Source organism: Hemicordylus capensis, chromosome 6 (genome assembly GCF_027244095.1).
Source record: "Hemicordylus capensis ecotype Gifberg chromosome 6, rHemCap1.1.pri, whole genome shotgun sequence".
Lineage (NCBI taxonomy): Eukaryota > Metazoa > Chordata > Lepidosauria > Squamata > Cordylidae > Hemicordylus > Hemicordylus capensis.
Genome location: NC_069662.1, coordinates 12423845 through 12444383, shown reverse-complemented (window position 1 = coordinate 12444383; position 20539 = coordinate 12423845). Strand labels below are relative to the sequence as shown.

At 46.7% G+C, this 20539-nt stretch overlaps 2 protein-coding genes across 6 annotated transcripts in view; one reads left to right on the top strand and one right to left on the bottom strand.

Moving 5' to 3' along the window:
* The first annotated feature begins 58 nt into the window (after positions 1-58).
* On the top strand, positions 59-12164 carry OSGEP (O-sialoglycoprotein endopeptidase). 5 transcript variants are annotated; one of them, XM_053262912.1, is made up of 13 exons: positions 60-321; positions 527-591; positions 1907-2036; positions 3564-3683; positions 3966-4141; positions 5396-5491; positions 7276-7325; positions 8670-8748; positions 8860-8925; positions 9522-9612; positions 10954-11029; positions 11712-11810; positions 11997-12164. In XM_053262912.1, the coding sequence occupies exons 3-13, from the start codon at positions 1922-1924 to the stop codon at positions 12034-12036; spliced, it is 1008 nt and encodes a 335-aa protein (XP_053118887.1). In that variant the 5' UTR covers positions 60-321; positions 527-591; positions 1907-1921; the 3' UTR covers positions 12037-12164. The 5 variants fall into 5 exon arrangements, with proteins under 5 accessions (XP_053118889.1, XP_053118887.1, XP_053118890.1 ...); XM_053262914.1 differs by lacking the exon at positions 527-591 and having other exon boundaries at positions 59-321; XM_053262913.1 differs by lacking the exon at positions 60-321 and having other exon boundaries at positions 356-668.
* Positions 12165-12708: 544 nt separating this feature from the next.
* LOC128330289 (solute carrier family 12 member 3-like) overlaps positions 12709-20539 on the bottom strand; it is a 72424-nt gene continuing 64593 nt past the window's right edge. The window contains exons 22-28 of the mRNA XM_053262910.1: positions 20373-20426; positions 20010-20114; positions 19537-19648; positions 18611-18697; positions 17505-17640; positions 16849-16916; positions 12709-13176 (exon numbers count right to left, since the gene is read on the bottom strand). Coding sequence (XP_053118885.1) covers positions 13035-13176; positions 16849-16916; positions 17505-17640; positions 18611-18697; positions 19537-19648; positions 20010-20114; positions 20373-20426 — 704 coding nt within the window. The 3' untranslated portion in view covers positions 12709-13034. The remainder of the gene's footprint in view (positions 13177-16848; positions 16917-17504; positions 17641-18610; positions 18698-19536; positions 19649-20009; positions 20115-20372; positions 20427-20539) is intronic.

The following is a 20539-nucleotide window of genomic DNA, read 5'->3' as shown; positions in this document are numbered from 1 at the left end:
ACGAGACCCGCATCATCACATGGAGAGGGAGTGGGCGTGATCTCCTGGTCTGACGCGATCCTCTCCTCATAGGGGAGTTGGAGACCGAAGTTACAAAAGCATCAAGACCTTCGGTTCCCAATTGAACGATGAGAAGCGAACCAATGATGGTAGAAAAGGACGCCACAGTTGTAGGGGCGTAGATGGTTGAGAGACTCTCCCGTTGTTTCTTGCATTCACAGACACAGGAACTTCTAAATGTGCTTTTTATACCTACGCTACGTCGCTCTTGCATTACGTTCGTACCTTGCCCCGCATATGTCGACGTTCGAATGGAAGCCGGTAGCAAGCATTGCGTTTAACGCTAGTCTTTTTCTATCTCTAAAATTTATCTCTTTTGCCAATTGGAAAAAGTAGTCGATGCAATTTAACTCTTTCTTATTTCTTCTGTTGCGATCCGTTCCCCGCCCCGCTTTCTCTCTCTCTCTCTCTCTCTCTCTCTCTCTGTTGCAATCTTCACCATCTGCTAAACTTGTTGCTAAACTAGCAGACTTGAAGCTGGCACTGGGCTTGGATTAGAGCAAAGACACCCAGGACGGGATCCTGCCACGGGTAAGACGCAGAAAACCCACCCAGGGGAGTCCTGCGCCACCCGCAGAACGGGAGGAGAGGGACCCTGCGCGGACTGTGTAAGCCCGCACGTGGTGACATTTATCTGCACTTGTACAGTGCCTAGCACGCTGCGCTAAGCCAACAGGAGAAGACGAGGGTCCTGGAGCCTAGCACACGACGCATCCACACGTGCAACTTCATTTTCCCATGGATAAGAGCAGAGCTCAAGAGTTCTGCTTTTCAGCTGCTGATTGAGTGAAAAAAAACCCCACCCTCTCATGTACCTGAATCCAAGACTACTCTCCCCCTGCCGCCCCAGTTCTTTGATGTTAGCCATCAGGGGGTCGTCTTAAATTCAGACTCGTCTTCCATTCGTGTAAATTGCGGTCTAGGACTCGGGTGTTCTGGTTTTACCGGCTGGAGAGAGAGGAAAATATCATGATGCGTCTATGTAGTCAAGCTCACACTGTGACATATAGATTAATTTAGCAGCGACCCATCCGCTCGGCAGAGTGGTTTTAAAAAAAGTGTCTATTTAACCAAATCCTATTCACGTTTACTCGGAAGTATGGCTCGCTGGGTTCAGTGGGACTTACTTCCAGGTAAGCGCTGCGTGCATACTAGTTGCAGCCTTTAAACTAAGGTGAAGGTTTATAGGTAGAATTGGGGGTGGGGTTCTAATCTGAGTTTGGGACCTCCAGGAGCTTCCTCCATCTAAAGTGTGGTGCGTGGCCATAAGGAGAGAGAGGAGTGGTGAAACTCATTCTTTTCAATAAATTATGCCTTTATATAAAATAAATTGTGTGTGTGTTCGGGACATGGCTGTTCTGATGCTGTTGTGTTAGCCACTGTTTTGAAATTGCACTGTACTGAAATTGAACTATTGTTTTTGATGTGCTCCTCAGGAACATGGTGTGTGTGGTGGGGTGGAGTTTGGTCTTTTTATTTGAAGAGTGGGCTGTGAGCAGAATAAATAAATATGAAACTGTGGATGATAGCTGGATTCATTAACACAGAGCATCATCCTGTGCAAGTGACACAAATCCTTCCTCTCTGGTCTCTGCCTGCCCCCGCGACATGCTAGATGTCCCCACACTCTGCCAAAGAGGAGCGACAACTCTTTGAATCACATAATGTTAGACATGGAAGGGACCTTGGAGATCTTCTGGTCCAAGCCCTTACTCAGTGTAGGAAATTGCTATGGCGTGCCTTGATTGCTAAATCACAATAATTCTCTTCTTTAAAAAAAAACAGAGCAGGAGGACCACAGTAGCTCAGCAAAGGGTCTGAAACTTTCTCTTTCTCTCTCTTTCAGGTTTCCTAGGAGGCTATGCCCGTGGTGATAGGATTCGAGGGTAGCGCCAATAAGATTGGAGTGGGGATTGTACGAGATGGGGAAGTGCTGAGCAACCCCCGGCGGACATATGTCACCCCTCCGGGACAAGGTAAGCATCCCATGCACCATATAAGATCCACTGCCCTATATACACAGAGAGATCTGTCCCAAAATACCTTTACATTCTGCACCTAGGCAACCCAAAGAGCTTGTGCTAAAAAAAAAAAAATTCTCTGAATTTTGCAACCTTTAGAAATCCTACAAATGGAGGACACTTGCAAAATTTATCCTGCTCTGCATTACTTACTGTATTTTTAAAAACTCTCTGGCATGATATCTGGCTCTGCTAGTTGCAAGACGTAGCATGGAGCTGTGCAGGGGTCTTCAGCAGCGTTTGCCCTAACTTTCTTCATCTGGGTGCAGAATGAGTTTTTTTCTGGGCGGCAGTCTCAAGGCAGTGTGTGTGTGCACACCTGCATTCAGAGTGGGGCCTTCCTGATTCAACCTGAGCAGGATCTAAAATGAACTGAGCAGACATCAGAAAGTGTGTGGGCACACGCACATGCGCACGCCATAGAGGGAACAGTGGTCTTCAGCCCTGCCCGTTGCCACAGCGGTAGGAAATGTTGTTCAGCCACTTCTTTGGCTTTTGAGATTTCAGCCGTTGTTGCCCACACGCTTTTGAGCATAGCTTTACAACCATAAGGGCTAGTAACTTAAATCAATTGCTGCACTTCTCAGAAAGTGGGATTCTGCATCTGTTGTGAATATGATTTATGATTTTGTGGAATCTTGGCATACACACAATCCTGTATATATATCCAATCTACTCTTCCAAGTCCAGCAGGCTTCTGTCCACAGCATGACTTCTGTGTCTCTAAAGCAGGGGTAGGCAACCTTGGCCCTCCAGCTCTTGGTGGACTACAACTCTCATCATCCTCAGTCAAAGTAAATTGTTTGGGAACAATGGGAGTTGTAGTCCAACAGCTGCTGGTGTGCCAAAACGAATGCCTGCCCTAGAGGTGTGCCTTGTGACCACTCAGCCTGTTTGTTTGTTTAAAATATTTCTGTACTGTCCAAAACTTGTGTCTCTGGGTGGTTTACAATTCATAATTTAAAACATCAAATCAATTAATTAAAATCATTAAAAACATTTAAAACCCAGTATTAGAAATGTTGAGCCACCTAATGGCTCAGCGGGAAATGACTAGCCTAGCAAGCATGAGGTTGCCGGTTCGAATCCCCGCTGGTACCTATATCAGGCAGCAGCGATAGAGGAAGATGCTGAAAGGCATCATCTCACACTGTGTGGGAGGAGGCAATGGTCAACCCCTCCCGTATTCTACCAGAGACACCCACAGGGCTCTGTCGGCGGCAGGAGTCAAAATCAACTCGACAGCACACTTTACCTTTACTTTATTAAAAATGTTAAAGTCCAGTGACTTGCTAGTTGGCAAGTCCCTGGACATTTCTCCATACCTTCCTCTCCCATCCTTTCCCCTGGCAAACCTGATTCTGGGACCCACCTGTGCGAAACCAGCTGAAAGCAGGCAGCCCTGCCGAGAGTCCTGCCTCTGCTTTTCCCACTCTCTGTGTCTCCCTGCCCTTCAGGCTCTCCTCTTTTACCCCTTCCCAGGTTTCCTGCCAGGTGACACGGCCCGTCACCACCGCTCGTGTGTCCTGGCTGTCCTGCAGGAGGCACTGAAGGAGGCCGGGCTGAAGCCACAAGACATCGACGCTGTGGCTTTTACCAAAGGTGAGTCCCACAGGCGCTCCTGTATGGGGATGGAGCGGGCTTTGGCAGGGAAGGCGCTGGCCATCTCTGGAAACGAAATGCAGGGTCTGATGGACCTCCCATCTCATCCAGCCGAGCAAGTCTTCTGTTCTTACAGCAGAATTCGCTTGAGTTTGCACTAACTCCATGGGTGCACCCTGGGCGTAGATACTGGGTGAAAGGCAAATTCTCTCTCTCTCTCTCTTTTCCCCGCCGCCACCCTGTGGAAACTGCAGGCACTAAGCTTTTTCTTCCTTTATCCAGGTCCAGGCATGGGCGCCCCTTTGGTGACGGTGGCTATTGTGGCCCGGACGGTGGCCCAGCTGTGGGGGAAGCCCCTTCTAGGGGTGAATCACTGCGTGGGCCACATTGAGATGGGGCGGCTGCTGACCAGAGCCCAGAACCCAACAGTGCTGTACGTCAGTGGTGGGAACACTCAGGTAGGCACGGCCATTTACTTATTATTTGTTTATCTGAAATATTTATACCCCAGTCCTCCAGTACACTACTGCTCGGGACGGCTCACAACAATAAAATAGGTACAATAGACAGTAAAAGCAATAACATTCACCAAATCAAGTGAACAAGTTAGAAATCGGGTTAAAAACCACAATCCGTAATACATCTTGAATTAAAAGTTATTCTAAAAGCTAAAAATGGAGAATTATAAAAACTGATGGTGCTGCTTGTCGTCCCCTTGCTGCAAAGCCGGGACCAATGCCTTTCCGGCCCTTCATCATTCTCTGAAGCTGAGCATGTTTTACCAGGGAGACAGTGTGGTGTAGTGGTTAGAATGCTGGACTAGGACCGGGGAAACCCAAGTTCGAATCCCCATTCAGCCATGAGACTTGCTGGGTGACTCTGGGCCAGTCACTTCTCTCTCAGCCTAACCTACTTCGCAGGGTTGTTGTGAGGAGAAACTTAAGTATGTAGTACACCGCTCTGGGCTCCTTGGAGGAAAAGCGGGATATAAATGCTGCTGCTGCGAATAATAATAATAATAATTAATAATTAATTACTCAGTCCTGCTCTGTGGTGCTGGTTGCTGAGCCTCTTTATCTGGGAAGCAATTTCAGGAAGCGATCTCCCCCCCCCCCGCCCCGGTCAATTTAAAAACATGCGACATAACCACAGCACATTCCAAAGTCAAAGAGAATATTTACATATACATCCCACAATGAAAAAATCACCCGAAGTATCCCGATTCAGACGACATGCTGTTCGAGTGCATGGATGTCTGTACACTCATATATGCGACTGCGTGAATGGCTGTGCCTGTGTTCAGTTCAAACGTGAACCTGGGTACAGGCCCTTCAAATGCATAGTACAGATAGGAAGTGTACTTCTGTACCTGTGTTCAACATAACACATGAATGACTGTACCTGTGTACCCTGTACACCTGTCGTATGAGTGTTGAACATAATGTGTGAATGGGTCTATACATAAAGTTGCCTAACTAGACCTGTATAGACATTCAAAAATGACAAGGGGTTGCCTCAGACATCCAAATCCACAACTTTCTCTATTTTACATCAGATAACGTTGTTTTGAGGGGGTGGTCTTGGGGTGGGGGCATGGGAATTCTTTCCTGATAACAGTTAAAAAAAACCCTAACAGCTCTATGATTCTGAGACTGTGACACAGAATGCAAATGTATTAACGTTATCATGTTGTTCCTCTGTTTCCCACACAGGTCATTGCATATTCTGAGCGCCGATATCGTATATTTGGGGAGACGATTGACATTGCAGTGGGGAACTGCCTAGACCGTTTTGCCCGGGTGTTGAAGGTGAGGAGCTCAGCTGCAGGCCTATGTATGTTTCCTTGGGAGTAAGCCCATTTTCTGGGTGGGATTTTCTTCTGAGAAGCCGTGCATAGGCACACCCTGTTGCTGTGCTTATGGGGGTAGGCTAACATTTTCCAGTCAGAACAAGGCTTTGAGGCCTTTGCAGAATTATGAAAATGGTTCATTCGGGCCGTGTGTGAGTGTGTGTGTGTGTGTGTCCTTTCACCCAAGTGGCTATAGTAAAGCAAAGTGCGCCATCAAGTCGATTTCAACTCCTGGCGTCCACAGAGCCCTGTGGTTTTCCTTGGTAGAATACAGGAGGGGTTGACCATTGCCTCCTCCCGCTTAGTATGAGATGATGCCGTTCAGCATCTTCCTCTATCGCTGCTGCCTGATATAGTACCAGCAGGGATCCAAACCAGCAACCTTCTGCTTGTTAGTCAAGCATTTCCCTGCTGCACCACTTAAGGTGACTACTTAATATAAGAAGCTGCCTTATACCAAGCCAGATCCCTGGTCCATATAGCTCAATACCATCTACATTGACAGGCTTCTAGTAGAAGGGTCTTTCCTAGCCCTTCCTGGAGATGCTGCCAGAGAATCTGGGACCTTCTGCATGTAAAGCTGACACTCTGCCAGTGAGCTATAGCCCCGTCTCCAAAATGTTATAGGAACATGAGCTGCCATATACTGAGTCAGGCCATTGGTCCATCGAATTCAGTATTGTTGACACGGACTGGCAGCAGCTCTCCAAGGTTTCAGGCAGGACTTATTCCCGGCCCTACCTGAAGATGTCGCATATTGAACCAGGGACCTCCTGCATGCAGTGTGAGGGTGTGATTAGTGAGTTATAGCGCCCATCTCGTATGGCCCCACTTTGAAGCTGAACATGTGAGTTCACGGAGTGGAGGCAAGTATTTCTCTCAAGGTGAATCTGTTCCCTTCCTTTACCTACTTTAACACCTCTCTTCCTGTGGGAACACTGCAACAGTAAAGCAAATGTGAAGTAACATTTCACATGGGAGCCAGCCTGGTGTAGTGGTTAGAGTACCGGACTAGGACCGGGGAGACCCGAGTTCAAATCCCCATTCAGCCATGATCCTTGCTGGGTGACTCTGGGCCAGTCACTTCTCTCTCAGCCTAACCTACTTCACAGGGTTGTGGTGAAAGAGAAACTCAAGTATGTAGTACACCGCTCTGGGCTCCTTGGAGGAAGAGTGGGATATAAATGTAATAATAATAATTAATAAAGTAACTGTGAATATGGCACATGTCGTCTACTGACTTAGAGCTTGGCTACATGTTATGCTCACTATATAGGGCTGCCAATTTCTATTACTGGCTTCTGTCTTGGGCCTTTAATTACATTACGTTACATTTTTACATTTTATATCCCACTCTTCCTCCAGGACTTGGAGCTTCTGGCCGCTTCTTTCCTTCTGTTGTTTGCTGCCTCTTATCTCTCTCTTTAGTGGCTAATTTTCCATAAGAGTTGGGAGGGAGAGGAATAAAGAACATTAGCCACTAGAGAAGGAGATCACAGAAGGAGAAAATCACCCAGCAGTTCCTCTTTTGTTGTGTTTGTGATTTCTGTTCCTCTTCCATCTGCATAATCCTTAACAGGCAGAGTTTTCTCTTGGCAAGGCTGCTCCCATGTGGCAAATGGAACATGTCTCTCGAATCCAACCCAGATGGTTGATCTGTTGTTCTTGGGCTGAGAGGGAAGGCGATGGTGTCTTCGTAGACTCTGTGGCATCCTGATAGCTTTGTTGCATTTTTCATCTTAGATCTCAAATGACCCCAGTCCAGGCTACAACATTGAACAGATGGCCAAGAAGTGAGTAAGAGTGAAGACACAACATTTTGCATAGCTGTGCTTTATTTTGATTTCTTGGTTGTATGATTCTCCCCGCCCCCACCGCAAGTTTGGGACATAATGTTGAATATTTTGGCAAGGCGGTAAAGACCCCAGCAGCTGGCAGGATGACAGAGGAAGGAGAAGCAGGAATTGCTAAAAATGTTGCTGCCCCATCCCTGAGCATTAGTCACTAAAACACTGTTTTAGTGACTCGTTTGTTTTTCCCTCATAAAACCCACCGTAAGTGTCTGTTCTCCCATGATTGAGGCTCTCTTAAGAACAAGATAGTCCAGTTGATGTTTACCTACATCCTGGACAATGACTGTTTCCTGATAATTCTGTTTCCCACCCAGCTGGCGCATCAGAAATGATTCTGTAAACTTGCATTAGGATACACATTTGTAACTATGAGAAAGATGCTTTATGGTTGTTAACAACAACAAAACACAAACAAAGTGGAATTGTCCCAGGGAATGGCCTGAAAACACATGATGTAGCCCCCACACTGAAGCTAAGTGGATCCAGGTCTGGTCAATGCTCGGACAGGAGGTGGAATAAAAACATAATAAATTCTTGAGAGACTGAATTCTGTAGCCCTCAGGTGCCCTCACCTGTTGCCTGTGAGCTTCTCTGTGTGCTGTACGTTGGGCTGCCTTTGTATGTAGTCTGGAAACGGCAACTGGTACAGAATGTAGCAGCCAGGTTGGTCTCCAGGGTTACCCAAAGAGATCATATTACACCCTTTTTAGAAGAACTACACTGGCTGCCAATAAGTTTCCGGGCAAAATATAAAGTGCTAGTTATAACCTATAAAGCCCTGAATGGCTTGGTATTTAAGAGGACGCTTTCTTCTTCGTGAACCCTGCTGCCTATTAAGATCATCTGGGGAGGCCCACTTGAGGATGCCACCGGCTTGGTTGGTGGCAACTCGAAACTGGGCCTTTTCTAGGGTGGCCCCAGGACTTTGGAATGTGCTTCCTAGCGAAATTAGAGCCTCCCCTTCTGTGGATGTTTTCAAGAAGGACCTGAAGACATACCTGTTTAGTCAGGCTCTTAGTTTAACGTTTGAGAGTTTTTATCTGCATTTTAAACTGCTTTAATTGTGTCAATATTTTAATCGTCGTGTTTTTAGATTGTGAGCTGCCCAGGGACTTGCATAAGTATAAAAATAAAAAATAAATCTGGTGGGCCACTTTGGGAAATGGTGCTGGACTAGATAGGCCTTGGGTCTGATCCAGCAGGGCTATTCTTATGTTCTATAGCACAGCTCTGGGATGGGAGAAGAGAATTTAATGTAGTTTTAAAAGTCTCCTTTTTTCACAGGGGCCAAAAGCTGGTTGAACTTCCGTATACTGTGAAAGGCATGGATGTGTCTTTTTCTGGGATCTTATCCCATATAGAGGTAAGCCCTGTTTTCTCCTCTCCCCACCAGATTGCCATCCCATCAGCACATTTGTCAGTAAAAACAAAAGGTAGCAAGTGTAATCCGTCCCCCTCTCTTCTTCCAATACAGGAAGTGGCTCACAGAATGCTTGCTGCTGGGGAGTGCACTCCAGAAGACCTCTGCTTCTCCCTGCAGGTGAGGAACCAATCGGACCAAGGCCTGGGATGGGGTAGGAAAAGTGCTGTATCATCCATCGCTGGATGCATCACCTCCGCTTCATCCTCTGCCAATCCTGCATGAAAAAGCACTGCAGCTGCTAGGCCACCTTAGGCGATCAACTACTTCTAGGTCAAGCAGGAAACGGCTGATAGACCTTTGGAGGTCGCCTAGCTACTACAAGGAGTCTTGTTCCTCTCCCTCCACAAAAACCATTAGGCCATCAGGCTGGGGTAGTGAGACGGGGACAGAGTGACGTACTTGCACACAGGGATGAAAAAAGTGGGGCTACTGGCTAGGCTGAGTTGGCATGGCAACAGGTTCCTGTCCAGGACAGCCATGTGGTCACGGCCTGGGCTTGTTCTGAAAAATAGGGGTCCTTAGCCTTGGTTTCCCAGATGTTGTGGGACTACAGCTCCCATCAACCCCGGATGATGATGGGAGTTGTAATCCAACAGCATCTGGGGACCCAAGGTTGAGAGCCCGTGGGCTAAAAGAAAGGGCTGCAGGTCTGAACTAAAGGCTTCCTTGCAATTGTGTTTGTGTCTGTTTTTTCTCTTCTTTCTCCATCCCAGGAGACTGTGTTTGCTATGCTGGTGGAGATCACAGAACGAGCCATGGCGCACACTGGGTCCCATGAGGCACTGATTGTGGGTGGAGTAGGGTGTAAGCGTATTATTTATTTAGTTGTTGTTAAAAATATGTATATCCCACCCCTCCAGTACAATACTGCTCAGGGTGGCTTACAACAGTAAAACCATAGAAGTGATATAATATCTAACCCAACAGAACAAATAAAACACAATGTAGAATAAAAACAATTAAACAGAATTAAAATTAAAAACTCATCAGAATATAGTAAAACACGTTTTAAAAGTCTCTGTGAACAAGTAAGTTTAAAGATCTGTTAGAAAGTCTGCCAGGCGGGTTACTGAGAGGAAAGCCTGTAATATTTCACATTCTCCTCCCAGCCCTTCACCACCACACTTGCACAAAAAGGTTTTCTGGCCTGCCCACTAAGGATGCCCCATGTTTCCATTACTCCTAGGGTATCCTCAAAACCGAGTTCGTGATGGGAAGTTCCTTTTCAAGGACCACCCCTCCCAATTCCCCCTTCTCACCCTGGATGAAACTTCTCCATCTCAACCAAATGGCATCACCTTTAAATAAATTACCACCATTTCTCACTTTCAGAATCTTACTTCCTCCTCATATCTGTACAGCTCCAAATTTGTCTATTAAATGTTATATCCACCTTTGCTTGAATGAACAGAAGGTGGTGTACATGGTCTTCCCTTGCTTGTCATCCTCACAACCCTGTGAGGTAGGTTAGACTGAGAGCTGGTGACTGGCCGTTCCTCTAGGATGAGACGGTTCTTAAGAACATAGGAAGCTGCTGGTTCGAGTGGTTCGATTGTGAACCGGTTCAAGTCAGTGATTTGGGAACCCACGGTTTGGTCCAAATTTGGACCAAACCGCGGAAACCAGTCCGTGCATACCCTTAGTGGTTGAATCCCCTAAGGGGGATACCTTGCAGCACTCGCATGTCATCTCCCATCCAAATGCAAACCAAGGTGGGCCTTGCTTAGCAAAGGGGACAACTCATGCTCACTACGACAAGACCAACTCTCTTCTTAAAGGAGGAGACTGGGTTTTCCAGGTTCTGGCTAGGAGGACTGGTCTTTTCCTGGATTCCCTCCTATCAAAGAAAACAGTCTTACCCTGTTAACCACACATTGACTCCCAGTTCTGACCTCTCACTTTCCAAGTTGGGCAGCTGGTAGTAGGTGCATATATATAAGTGCATGTTCTGCAAAGACAACCACAGGTCTCTATGGTCACCATGAGTTGACACCGACTCGACACACTTTATATGTGTAATTTTACTTTTACTTTCTATCTATCTATCTATACGCACCTACATTAGCTGGAATGTTGCCTATCTTCTTTTTGTTTGTGATGCACAAGGTGTGTTGCTAGCTTGTATTCACCTTGTGCCTCCTCCAGGTAATGAGCGACTGCAGGAAATGATGGAGATCATGTGCCAGGAAAGAGGGGCAAAACTCTTTGCGACAGATGAGAGGTAAGAGCTGCCTTTCACGCTGGACCCTCGGGCAGACCTGTGAAAGCCCAAGTGTGAGAGCAGGGTATTCCATGGCTGTCTTCAAATTCATGAGTATAGTTCATGCAGTTTCCATTAGGGTAGTCACGTCAGCTCTGTTACGACAGGGGTCCCCAATCCTGGGCTCACAAATGTTATTGTACTACAATTCCAGCTACCATGCTGGGGATGATGGGAGTTGTAGTCCAGCAATAGAGTTGCAAACCTCTGTGTTGCAGCAAAACCCATTAAGAACAGTGAACAGGTTTATCATGCCAGAAGCTTTTGTGGATTAGAGCCTCACTTCATCAGATGTATGAAGTGTGGATTAAGTTTGATTCTACTTGTGTAGGCCTCAGTTGAGAGAAGGGTTTTCTGTTGGATTGCCTAGCACTAAATTAGCATAGCAAAGCTAAAAATGTTGTTACCACTATCGTGAATTGAGTGCTCATCATTTAAATTTTATTTAGAATTTTCAGGAACTGTTGCCCTTTTCAGGCATACAAAATGGGAATAATGTACGGGGTGGGTTTAGGAACTACTAACGTTAACCAGCAAATCCTCTTTCTTAAAGCTAGTAACCAAGAGTTGCAGTTCCTGCAACACCTCCTCTAACCATTATCCCCCCGCTCCATTGTTGGTTTGGGGGTTTTTTGGTACCCAGATTCTGCATCGACAATGGGGCCATGATTGCTCAAGCTGGCTGGGAGATGTTCCAGTCCGGTCAAGTTACTGCACTTAAAGATTCATGGATTACACAGAGGTGATTGTCTCACATTTGGGGCTTGTGACAAATCAGGGAAGGGAAGGGGCTTGTTGTTTTTTTAAATCTGTAACAGCCAGTGCTGAACTATATGATATGTCAATGTGTGGCTTGCATCCTGCCTCTGCAATGCAATAGCCTGCTTTTCTAGGTAGAGAGTTAATCTGAGTCTTCCTCCACCTCCAGGTATCGTACAGATGAAGTGGAGGTGACGTGGCGGGATTAACCCCTTACTTTCTGTATGGAACCATCATGTCTTGGAAGCAATACAAAGAGAAGCATGAAGATTGTGGGTGTAGCAGGGTTATTCAGTGGGAAACAAATTCAACCTGGAATAAATATGTTGGTTTTGTAGCAGGCCTGGCTTGTTTCTGTCCTGGGATAAAGATGCCATCATAGGGGATATAAACAAAAACGTTGCGATGGCATCTACCTTCTCCTGCTTTCTGAAGACAATTGAGCATTTGTGGGTTGGTTGGCTTGCTTGAGCAGTACAAAAAGCCCAAGGGTCAGTACAGAGGACGTGTGCAGGAAGAGAGGCACTGACTCTTTGTATGGCATCAGATAACTCACTGGATCTCACTTTTCCATTCTCTACAACAGCTACAGTATGCACTCTCTTCAATGGATTCAGAATTTCTTTGCCAAACTCATCTTCTTTCTCCTTTGCTTATGACTGCTTAGCTTCTCTCTCTGCTGCCTTTCGTGAGCTCTACATCAAGTTTCTAGTCCTTGTGCTAAAGCTGCTTTGACACTTCATTCCAGGGGTCCCTTTTTGTAGTCCCTTCAGCTTTGGCAAAGAGCGAGAGACAACCAGGCGAGGACTGTAGTAAGTGGACTGGGCCAATTATCATGCAGTAGGCCCAGAGACTTTAAATCAAGAGCCATGCCACAATGGTTAAATAACAATATTTAAAACTTTAATATTTACAGATAGTCCCAGACTTGGCACAGAACCCAGGGAGGTCAGTACAATAAGTATCAGTCCATCGGGGTACACAATCCAGGAAAACGAAGGGGAAGAAATTAAGTCACAGAACTGCCTCCATGAGATGTAGCCGTTCCTCACTTCTCAGAGACAGCAAAGACAGTCCACTGGCTTATTTATGTGCCTGGTAAAGAGAACCCATTGCTCCTCACTGGTGTCTGGCATTCCCATGAAGTACAATGGATGCGTTCCTCCTAGGCACCTGTGGGACAACTCCCTTGATACGGTGCTGCCCTTTACTGGCAATAGAAGGTAAGTGCATCCTCTTGGTTTCCTCGAATGAAGACGACAGGCGGGTTGAGATTCTTGGAGATGGTCTCCAGCCAAGCCATGTAGAGGGAGCTTGGACAGGCCCCTTTCCGTACCATAGGAAGGCTCCTGGAGAACGGGGGAAAAGAAAGAGAGGGACACTTGAGGGATATGGGGATCAGCCTGGGCCGTCTGAATACATGTGCTGTTACAATCAAGCTTGTTGTGTACTCTTTGCCCTGTTGCAAGGGTTCTCAACCGTGGGTGTCCAGATATTGTTGAATTACAAATCCCACTGTCTTCATTCACAACAGCTCGAAGTCATTGTGGCTGGGTATGAGGGGGATTGTAGTCCAACGACAACTGGGGACTTAAGGTATGGAACCCCTGCCCTAAAGAGTTCACAGTTCTGCATGGAGGAAAGTTGGTGAACTCTCAGATTTCGAGCTGAGCAGTAAACCCATCAGTACTAGAATATTCTCCTTGGAAAGATTTTCAGGATGCTGAATTCTGTACCCAATACCAAAATTATGCACAGGTGTAAATCAAAATAGTCTGAAGTTGGGCTGTTCTTTACACTTACCCTTTGGAGCAAGAACTAACAACTGCAAGCACTGGGCCAAAACTTGGCCTCAGGAAGGCTGCCAGCAGGCATACCCTCCTGAGTGCACGTTCTCTGCACAGCCCCTCTCTGTATTTATTTATTTAACATTTTTATACCGCCCAAAATGCAAGTTCTCTGGGCGGCTTACAAGACAAAAACAACCAATAAAAAGATCAACACATTCCAACAATTAAAATTTAAAACATTAAAACTATTAAAACAATATCTAACTAAAAGCTTGGGTGAACAAATGTGTCTTGACTGCCTTTTTAAAAGTTGTAAGAGATGGGGAGGCTCTTATTTCAGCAGGCAGTGGGTTCCAAAGCCTTGGGGCAGCAATGGAGAAGGCCTGTAGCCTCCTATCACGAGCCTTCCCCATGTTGGGATCCTTCCAGATGGCAAAAAACTGCACTATCTGAGGAGCTTTTGTGCAAATTCTAAGCAACTCGCACTCCTATAGGCTTATGTCTTCTTTCTCAGTAGGATTCCAAAGGCTGTTCAAATGGCCCTCAGGGACTTCATACGATGTTTGTAGCACCACGAGCTGGCCAGCAATTGCTTTCTGAGAATAACCCACTCTTTCCCCCCATTCACCAGAAAAGTAGTAATGAAAAGTGGTGGGTTATTTATTTATGTATTATATTTGCACACCACCCCAAACTTCCGTCTCTGGGCAGTTGACAGCAACATAAAAACCAAACCTTGAAACAATTCAAAACCACAAGTCCAGTTAAAAAGCTTGGGTGAATAAATGTGTCTTTAGAGAGTTTTAAAAGGTGGTCAGAGATGGGAAGGCTCTTATTTCAGTAGGGGGAGCATTCCAGAGCCTTGGACAGCAACAGAGAAGGCCCCTCCCCAACGGCAGACGATGGAGTACATCGTGACGAAGATGTTCTCTTAAATACCCTGGGTGGCCTAAGTGGTTTAGGCCTTTATAGGTTATAACCACCAACTTGTATTTTGCCCGGAAATGTACTGGCAGCCAGTGTAGCTCTTTTAATATAGGAGTAAGATGGTCTCTTCCAGAGACCCACCTGGCTGCTGCATTCTGTACCAACTGCAGTTTCTGGACTAGGTGCACACACAGCGCATTGCAGTAATCTAGCCTGGAGGTTACCAGCATATGTACCACCATTTTGAGGTCATTCATCTCAAGACGCGGACGCAGCTGGTGTATCAGCCGAAGCTGATAGAAAGCTCCTCTAGCCACTGCCTCAACCTGAGACACCAGGGAGAGGTTTGGGTCCAAAAGCAACCACAGACAGAGTACCTGTTTCTTCTGGGGAATTGTGACCCCATCCAGAACCAGCAGATCAAAATAGTCTCCCAAGTTCCAACTGCGCACAATAAGTACCTCGGTCTTATTTGGATTCAGTCTCAGTTTGTTACCCCTCATCCAGCCCATCACTGCCTCCAGGCAGGCTTTTAGGGAAGTTATGCCTTCTCCTGATGATGTTGACATGGAGAAATAGATTAGGGTGTTATTAGCATACTGATAACACCCTGCACCAAATCTGATGATCTCTCCCAGTGGTTTTGTGTAGGTGTTAAAAAGCTTTGGAGAGTATAGAGCCCTGGAGGATGGCATATAAAAGTTCATGTTTTGAAGAGCAAGAATCTCCAAAGGACACCAACTGGAATCTTTCTGAGAGGTACAAGGGGAACCACTGCAAAGCAGTACCTCTCAACCCTCTCAGATGGTTCAGAAAGATACTATGAGTTATAGTATCAAAAACCGCTGAGAGATCCAAAAGGACCAACAGAGTCGCACACCCTCTGTCAATTCCCTGTTAGAGATCATCCATCAGGCCGACCAAGGCAGTCTCAAGGCAGTTTGAAATGGGTCCAGATAATCAGTTTCCTCCAAGACTGCCTGGAGCTGGGAGGCCACCACCTTCTCTATCACCTTGCCCAGCCACAGAAGGTTGGAGACAGGTCTGTAATTATTTAACTCTGAGGGAGCCAAGGTAGGCTTCTTCAGAAGAGGTCTAATAATTGTCCCCTTAAGACAAGGAGGCATCCTGCCCTCCTTCAGAGAAGCATTTATGATCTCTACCAGGCCTTCAACAAAAACCCCGCTGCCAGATAGTATACGCCATGTTGGACAAGGGTCAAGAGAACAGGTGGTAGGCTGCATGGTTCCAGGCAGCTTGTCCACATCCTCAGGAATCACAGACTGAAACTGATCCAGCCTAACTGCACAGGAGTTGTTACTGGAAACCTCTGCATCAGAAACTGCAGTAATTGTGGGGGTCTGGGTCTAAGTTGGCACAAAGACAAGAGATTTTAATCTACAAAGAACTCATTAAAAACATCACAGCAGGTAGCTGATGCTTCCAAATTCTCATTCAAGGGCAGAGGGGCATATACTAGCCCTCTCACAACCCTGAACAACTCTGCTGGATGTGCGCTTGCGGATGCAATACAGGCAGAAAAGAATCGCTTCTTTGCCGCACATATTGCCTGAGCATAGGTCTTCAAATGCTATCTGTTGGATTCGAGTCGAGTCTTTCTCCACTTGTGCTGCACTCATCTACCTTGCCGCTTCATCCCCGCCGTAGCTCTTCCGTATACCAAGGGGCCAGTTTTGAAGTGGGTCAGAGAGGACGCTTAGGAGCAATCATGTCTACTGTCCTGGAGAGTTTGCTGTTCTAGTTCTCCACCAGGGCATCAACAGGATCACTGGCAGAGCCAACATTAAATCCTTCCAAGGCTTCCTGGAATCCTATTGGATTGAAAAACCTTCTCGGGTGGACCAGCCTAATAGGTCTCTCGCCCTTCTGGAGGTGGGACGTGATTGTGAGTCTAACCTTAACCAGATGATGGATCCTCCATTACAATGAGAAAATCACAGGAGTCCCCAACCATGGACCACCCTGTTCCTGAAAAATAAGAGCCGACCAGCAGATGGTGCTGTGGAAATTGCATGAGGTTCCTGTTGACTGTCTAAACAGCATGTCAAAGCCTGCTGGGAAAGAAGGCACATGTCTGCCGGCATGCAGGGAGAGTGGATCAACGTGTGCAGGTGCTCTTCACGCAACACAGTTTTTTGACATCTGGAAGGACCTTTTGTCTGAAACATATTTCAGAAGGGTTTGGAGATGGGAGTAGAGCTGGGACTGATATGGGTGGTTGCTAAGTAACTACCACCCACTCAGGGACCCCAACCTCTCAGAAGAGAAGAGAACATGACTCACATGACAATGAGAGCTGCATTGCGGGAGTGGTCCTGTAGTATCTCGTGGAGGCGTATGTGCTGTTCAGACTAAAAAGACAAAAGTCAAAAAGCACGTGGTAAGTGGATTTTCAGGTCTTCTCTTTCATGCCCCTGTCACCACTAGTCTCAACAAGCCAGAATGGGAATTCTTTCAGCTCTCCTGACTCTGGTAGTGTTACCAGCTCACAACTAAGAGATTGTGCGTGCAACCTTTGCATTTTCTGTCAAAGCCGGAAATGCAGTGGCCAGGGCATCTCCCACTTCCTAAACTCATGGGAGTTTAAAAGCACCTGTTTGCTTGGTATTCCCATTGTGAACCACCCAGGACAGACTAAAGAGGATTTGGGGGCCCCCAGGGGCTGTGTAGGCCCTGGACGTCAGCCCGGAAGTCCAGGAGTAAGAGCACCTCTGAATCCCCCTTTTGTACCTTCAGCACAGCAGAGAAAGCCATTCAGAGACAAAAAATACAACAATGAGAGACATTCAGCGGAAACACATTCAGAGCAAGGAAGCATCGGTGCTGCAAGAGAGCCTTCTACGGTATCAGAACTTCCAAGTTAACAGCACTGAAAGTCAGCCAGAGCTGGGCCCCCACTTCGGCCCTTCTGTTAGAAATGGAACCCAGGCGCATTTCACCTTTTTCCTGTAGACTCTGAGGTCTTCATCAGTGACCTTCCAAGGGGCGTCCTTTTTCATCCCTTCCACAGTTTCCGAGCCTTTCTGGCCTTCATTAAACCGATAGGGGGCTATGAGATCCTCAAACTCTTTGCGACTGCCACAAGGAGAGAGAGAAAGGGGGGAAAGAATTAGAAGTGAGGAGCAGCCAAACCTGAGAGGACAATTGTGGGTTCAAGTGAGAATTACAGCCACAGCCGATACCCGTGGAATTATTCTGGGGTGCAGTCTCAGGGTTGTCTGCACAGCCTCCAAAGAGAGGAGATAAGGAAAAGTGGTTACCAACTATAGGAATGTGCAAGGATTAGCTTTGGTGGTTGTCCCCATTTTAAAATCTCTATTTCTGTAAGCAAGCCTGTCTTCCCACCTTCTCCTGAAGATTTGCTTGGCAGAAAGCTGAGAGGGAGGGGGAAATATGTGAATGCCGAATGTGAGGGAACCTATCACCTGGAAAAGAGTCCCTCAAATGTCTCGTCTTGGAACAGCAGTACAGAAAACGGAAACAGCAGTACAGAAGAGGTTCTCTCAATACAAAGTTAAGGGCCACTGATGACGACAGAAGCTTGCTGACCAATCCTTTCTCTCCGTCTTCTCACTCTTTGCAAACTGTAAACGTCAAAATGCCAGGAGCTTTCCCAGACAGCAGGCTTTAATTTAGGTTTACTGCAAATTTGCCCCCCCCCCAAGTGGATTTTTTTTTTACCCCAGACTGAAATTGGGCTAGGCTCTAACATGCAATGAAAAAACCAAATAGTGTGTGAAGTGCTGCCCAATATCCGGCACGAATCTGGCTGATGTGCAAATGCACACCCTCCATTCTGAGCTAATATTTCCCCGTCTGGAAATCCCCCCCCCCCAGCCTGCAGATTTCAAACATTCCCACCATTTTGTGGGTATTCACTTCACTTGTAAGAACATACATTCTTTGGCTTGATGATGAGTACAGCTGAGCTGGAGTTGTAACACAAAGGAGCACACCAGGTTACAAAGGAGTACGTTTTAGACAGGGTACTTGAGACTGAGGGGCAAAGATCTTACAGGAGTGTGGCAAAATTCTGGATGTTCACCTTGTTTCCTCTGGTGCCCACATGATTTCTGGTAGCACCACAACTTCATTGAAGCCCAGGCGGAACTTGCTCAGCAAAAGCTGGATCCTGAGGGTCACAGTGAGGAGAAGAGAGTGAACATATAATTCTGTTTCTGTCTACCATCCATTTGGGGAGAGCACCCAGTGGTTATTGATTTTAAGAGCCAGTGTGTGGATTAGTGTTCCGAGTGTTAAACAAGGGTAAAGAGGGGAATAAAAAGAACCATGCTCACTGCTCTGGGTTCTTTGGAGGAAGAATGGGACATAAATGCAATACATAAATTAACTATAACTCAGAAAACTATGAAATGCAAAAGCATGAAAACCCAAATGCAGTTATGTTGCAAAAAAGCACCTCCAAGATGAACTTTGGGTGCAAAAATTTCTTTTTACAACTTGTTTTACAAGTCATGCAAAAGGGGGAATTCTGGTGGAGAGCTTTTCTCATTTCTGTAGTGCTATGACATGAGAAGCTGAGCCTGCCAAAATTCTCTCTTCTGCAGAACTTGAAAGATATAGGAGCACCGCCTGCTCTTGCATCTGGTCATCATACTCCCGTAGTCCATATGGAGCACAGGCCAAGCCTTTGGGGAGCTTGGTCACTGCTAAGGGTGACGGGGGTGGGTGGGATCCAGGCACCTAGGGCAAGCTCTTTTTCAGGAGAATTGTACACTATTCGTGATCTGTGGCCCAGTGAGCTGTAGTGGTTAGAGTGCTGGTCTAGGACCAGGGAGACCCAAGCTCAAATCTCCATTCAGCCATGGAACTCACTCAGCGACTCTGAGCCAGTCACTTAAATAAAGTAAGCTTCCAAGGAACTGCAGAGGTCACCAGAACAGAATTTGGAAACTATTGACTGACTCTCCCGAATCATGGAAGGGATTTCCCCCTACCCCCAACTCTTACTCTTCTCTATGCTGTTCTGCATTCGCCATCTGCCCTCCAATGAAGACTCGGACTTTGCAATGGCTCCAGCATTTTCGGCGGGTGAGGAGGTAGGGGATCAGGAGGGTGAGCCCTGCGGGAACAAGAGAAAGGCATAAGGCTGACCTCAACAGTGTTCTGCAGCTTTTCCTCTCTTTTATACATGTTGATCAAAGCAAGGCCCCAGTCCCAAAGTGGCCGAGTGCAGCCATTTTGTGTGGCAACTAATGCCAGGCATGGCTTGGGCCACAGAGCTGGAGGGCTAGAGTGGCCCCTTCTCTGGGTGTCATGCCTTCATCACCCAAATGTGATTTGTCAGCTCAGTACCAAAGGGCTATCACATTAGCCTTTCCGTAGCTCTGTGGTGCTACAGTCCCCATGCAGAGGAAAATGGGAGACAAGAGCTCCCCTCTTCTGGAGAGTACCAACTTCACTTATGAAGAAAAGGCACATACCACCATCATCATACAGCCAATATATGTCAATGTTTTTCTTCTTCTGCTTGCTCTGGAAGACGGTCTCCAGATGTGTGTCGGCACCGACTACTTTGAATCCAACATCTGTGGGGAAGAGTGAATGAAGTGTCTTTCCAGTGTCTCCCTGGAATGTCCTCACATCTGTTTTGACCATCTAGTCCTCCTTGTCAAAGCTCCTCAGCTCCGAATGTGGGAAACCAGATTCAAATCCCCACTCCACATAAGCAGGGCACAAAACCCAGGGGAACCATTGCGCCTGGCATTGTCCACCCTATGAGAACAAAGCCCACTCATCCTCCTAAACCAGGTATCTCATTCTAGACCCTGATGCCTTCAACTTACGCCTCTGTTTCTCATGGCCCAGAGCTCCTTCAGTGTCCTGAAATCCCAAGTTTACTGTGGGGAAGAGATGATGAAAGGATTAGTCACAGTTGTGGACTTAAAATTTAAGGAAGGTAAGTGTAAATTCTGCAACAAGAAAAGCTGGATTCTGCAGCCTGCCTACAAAG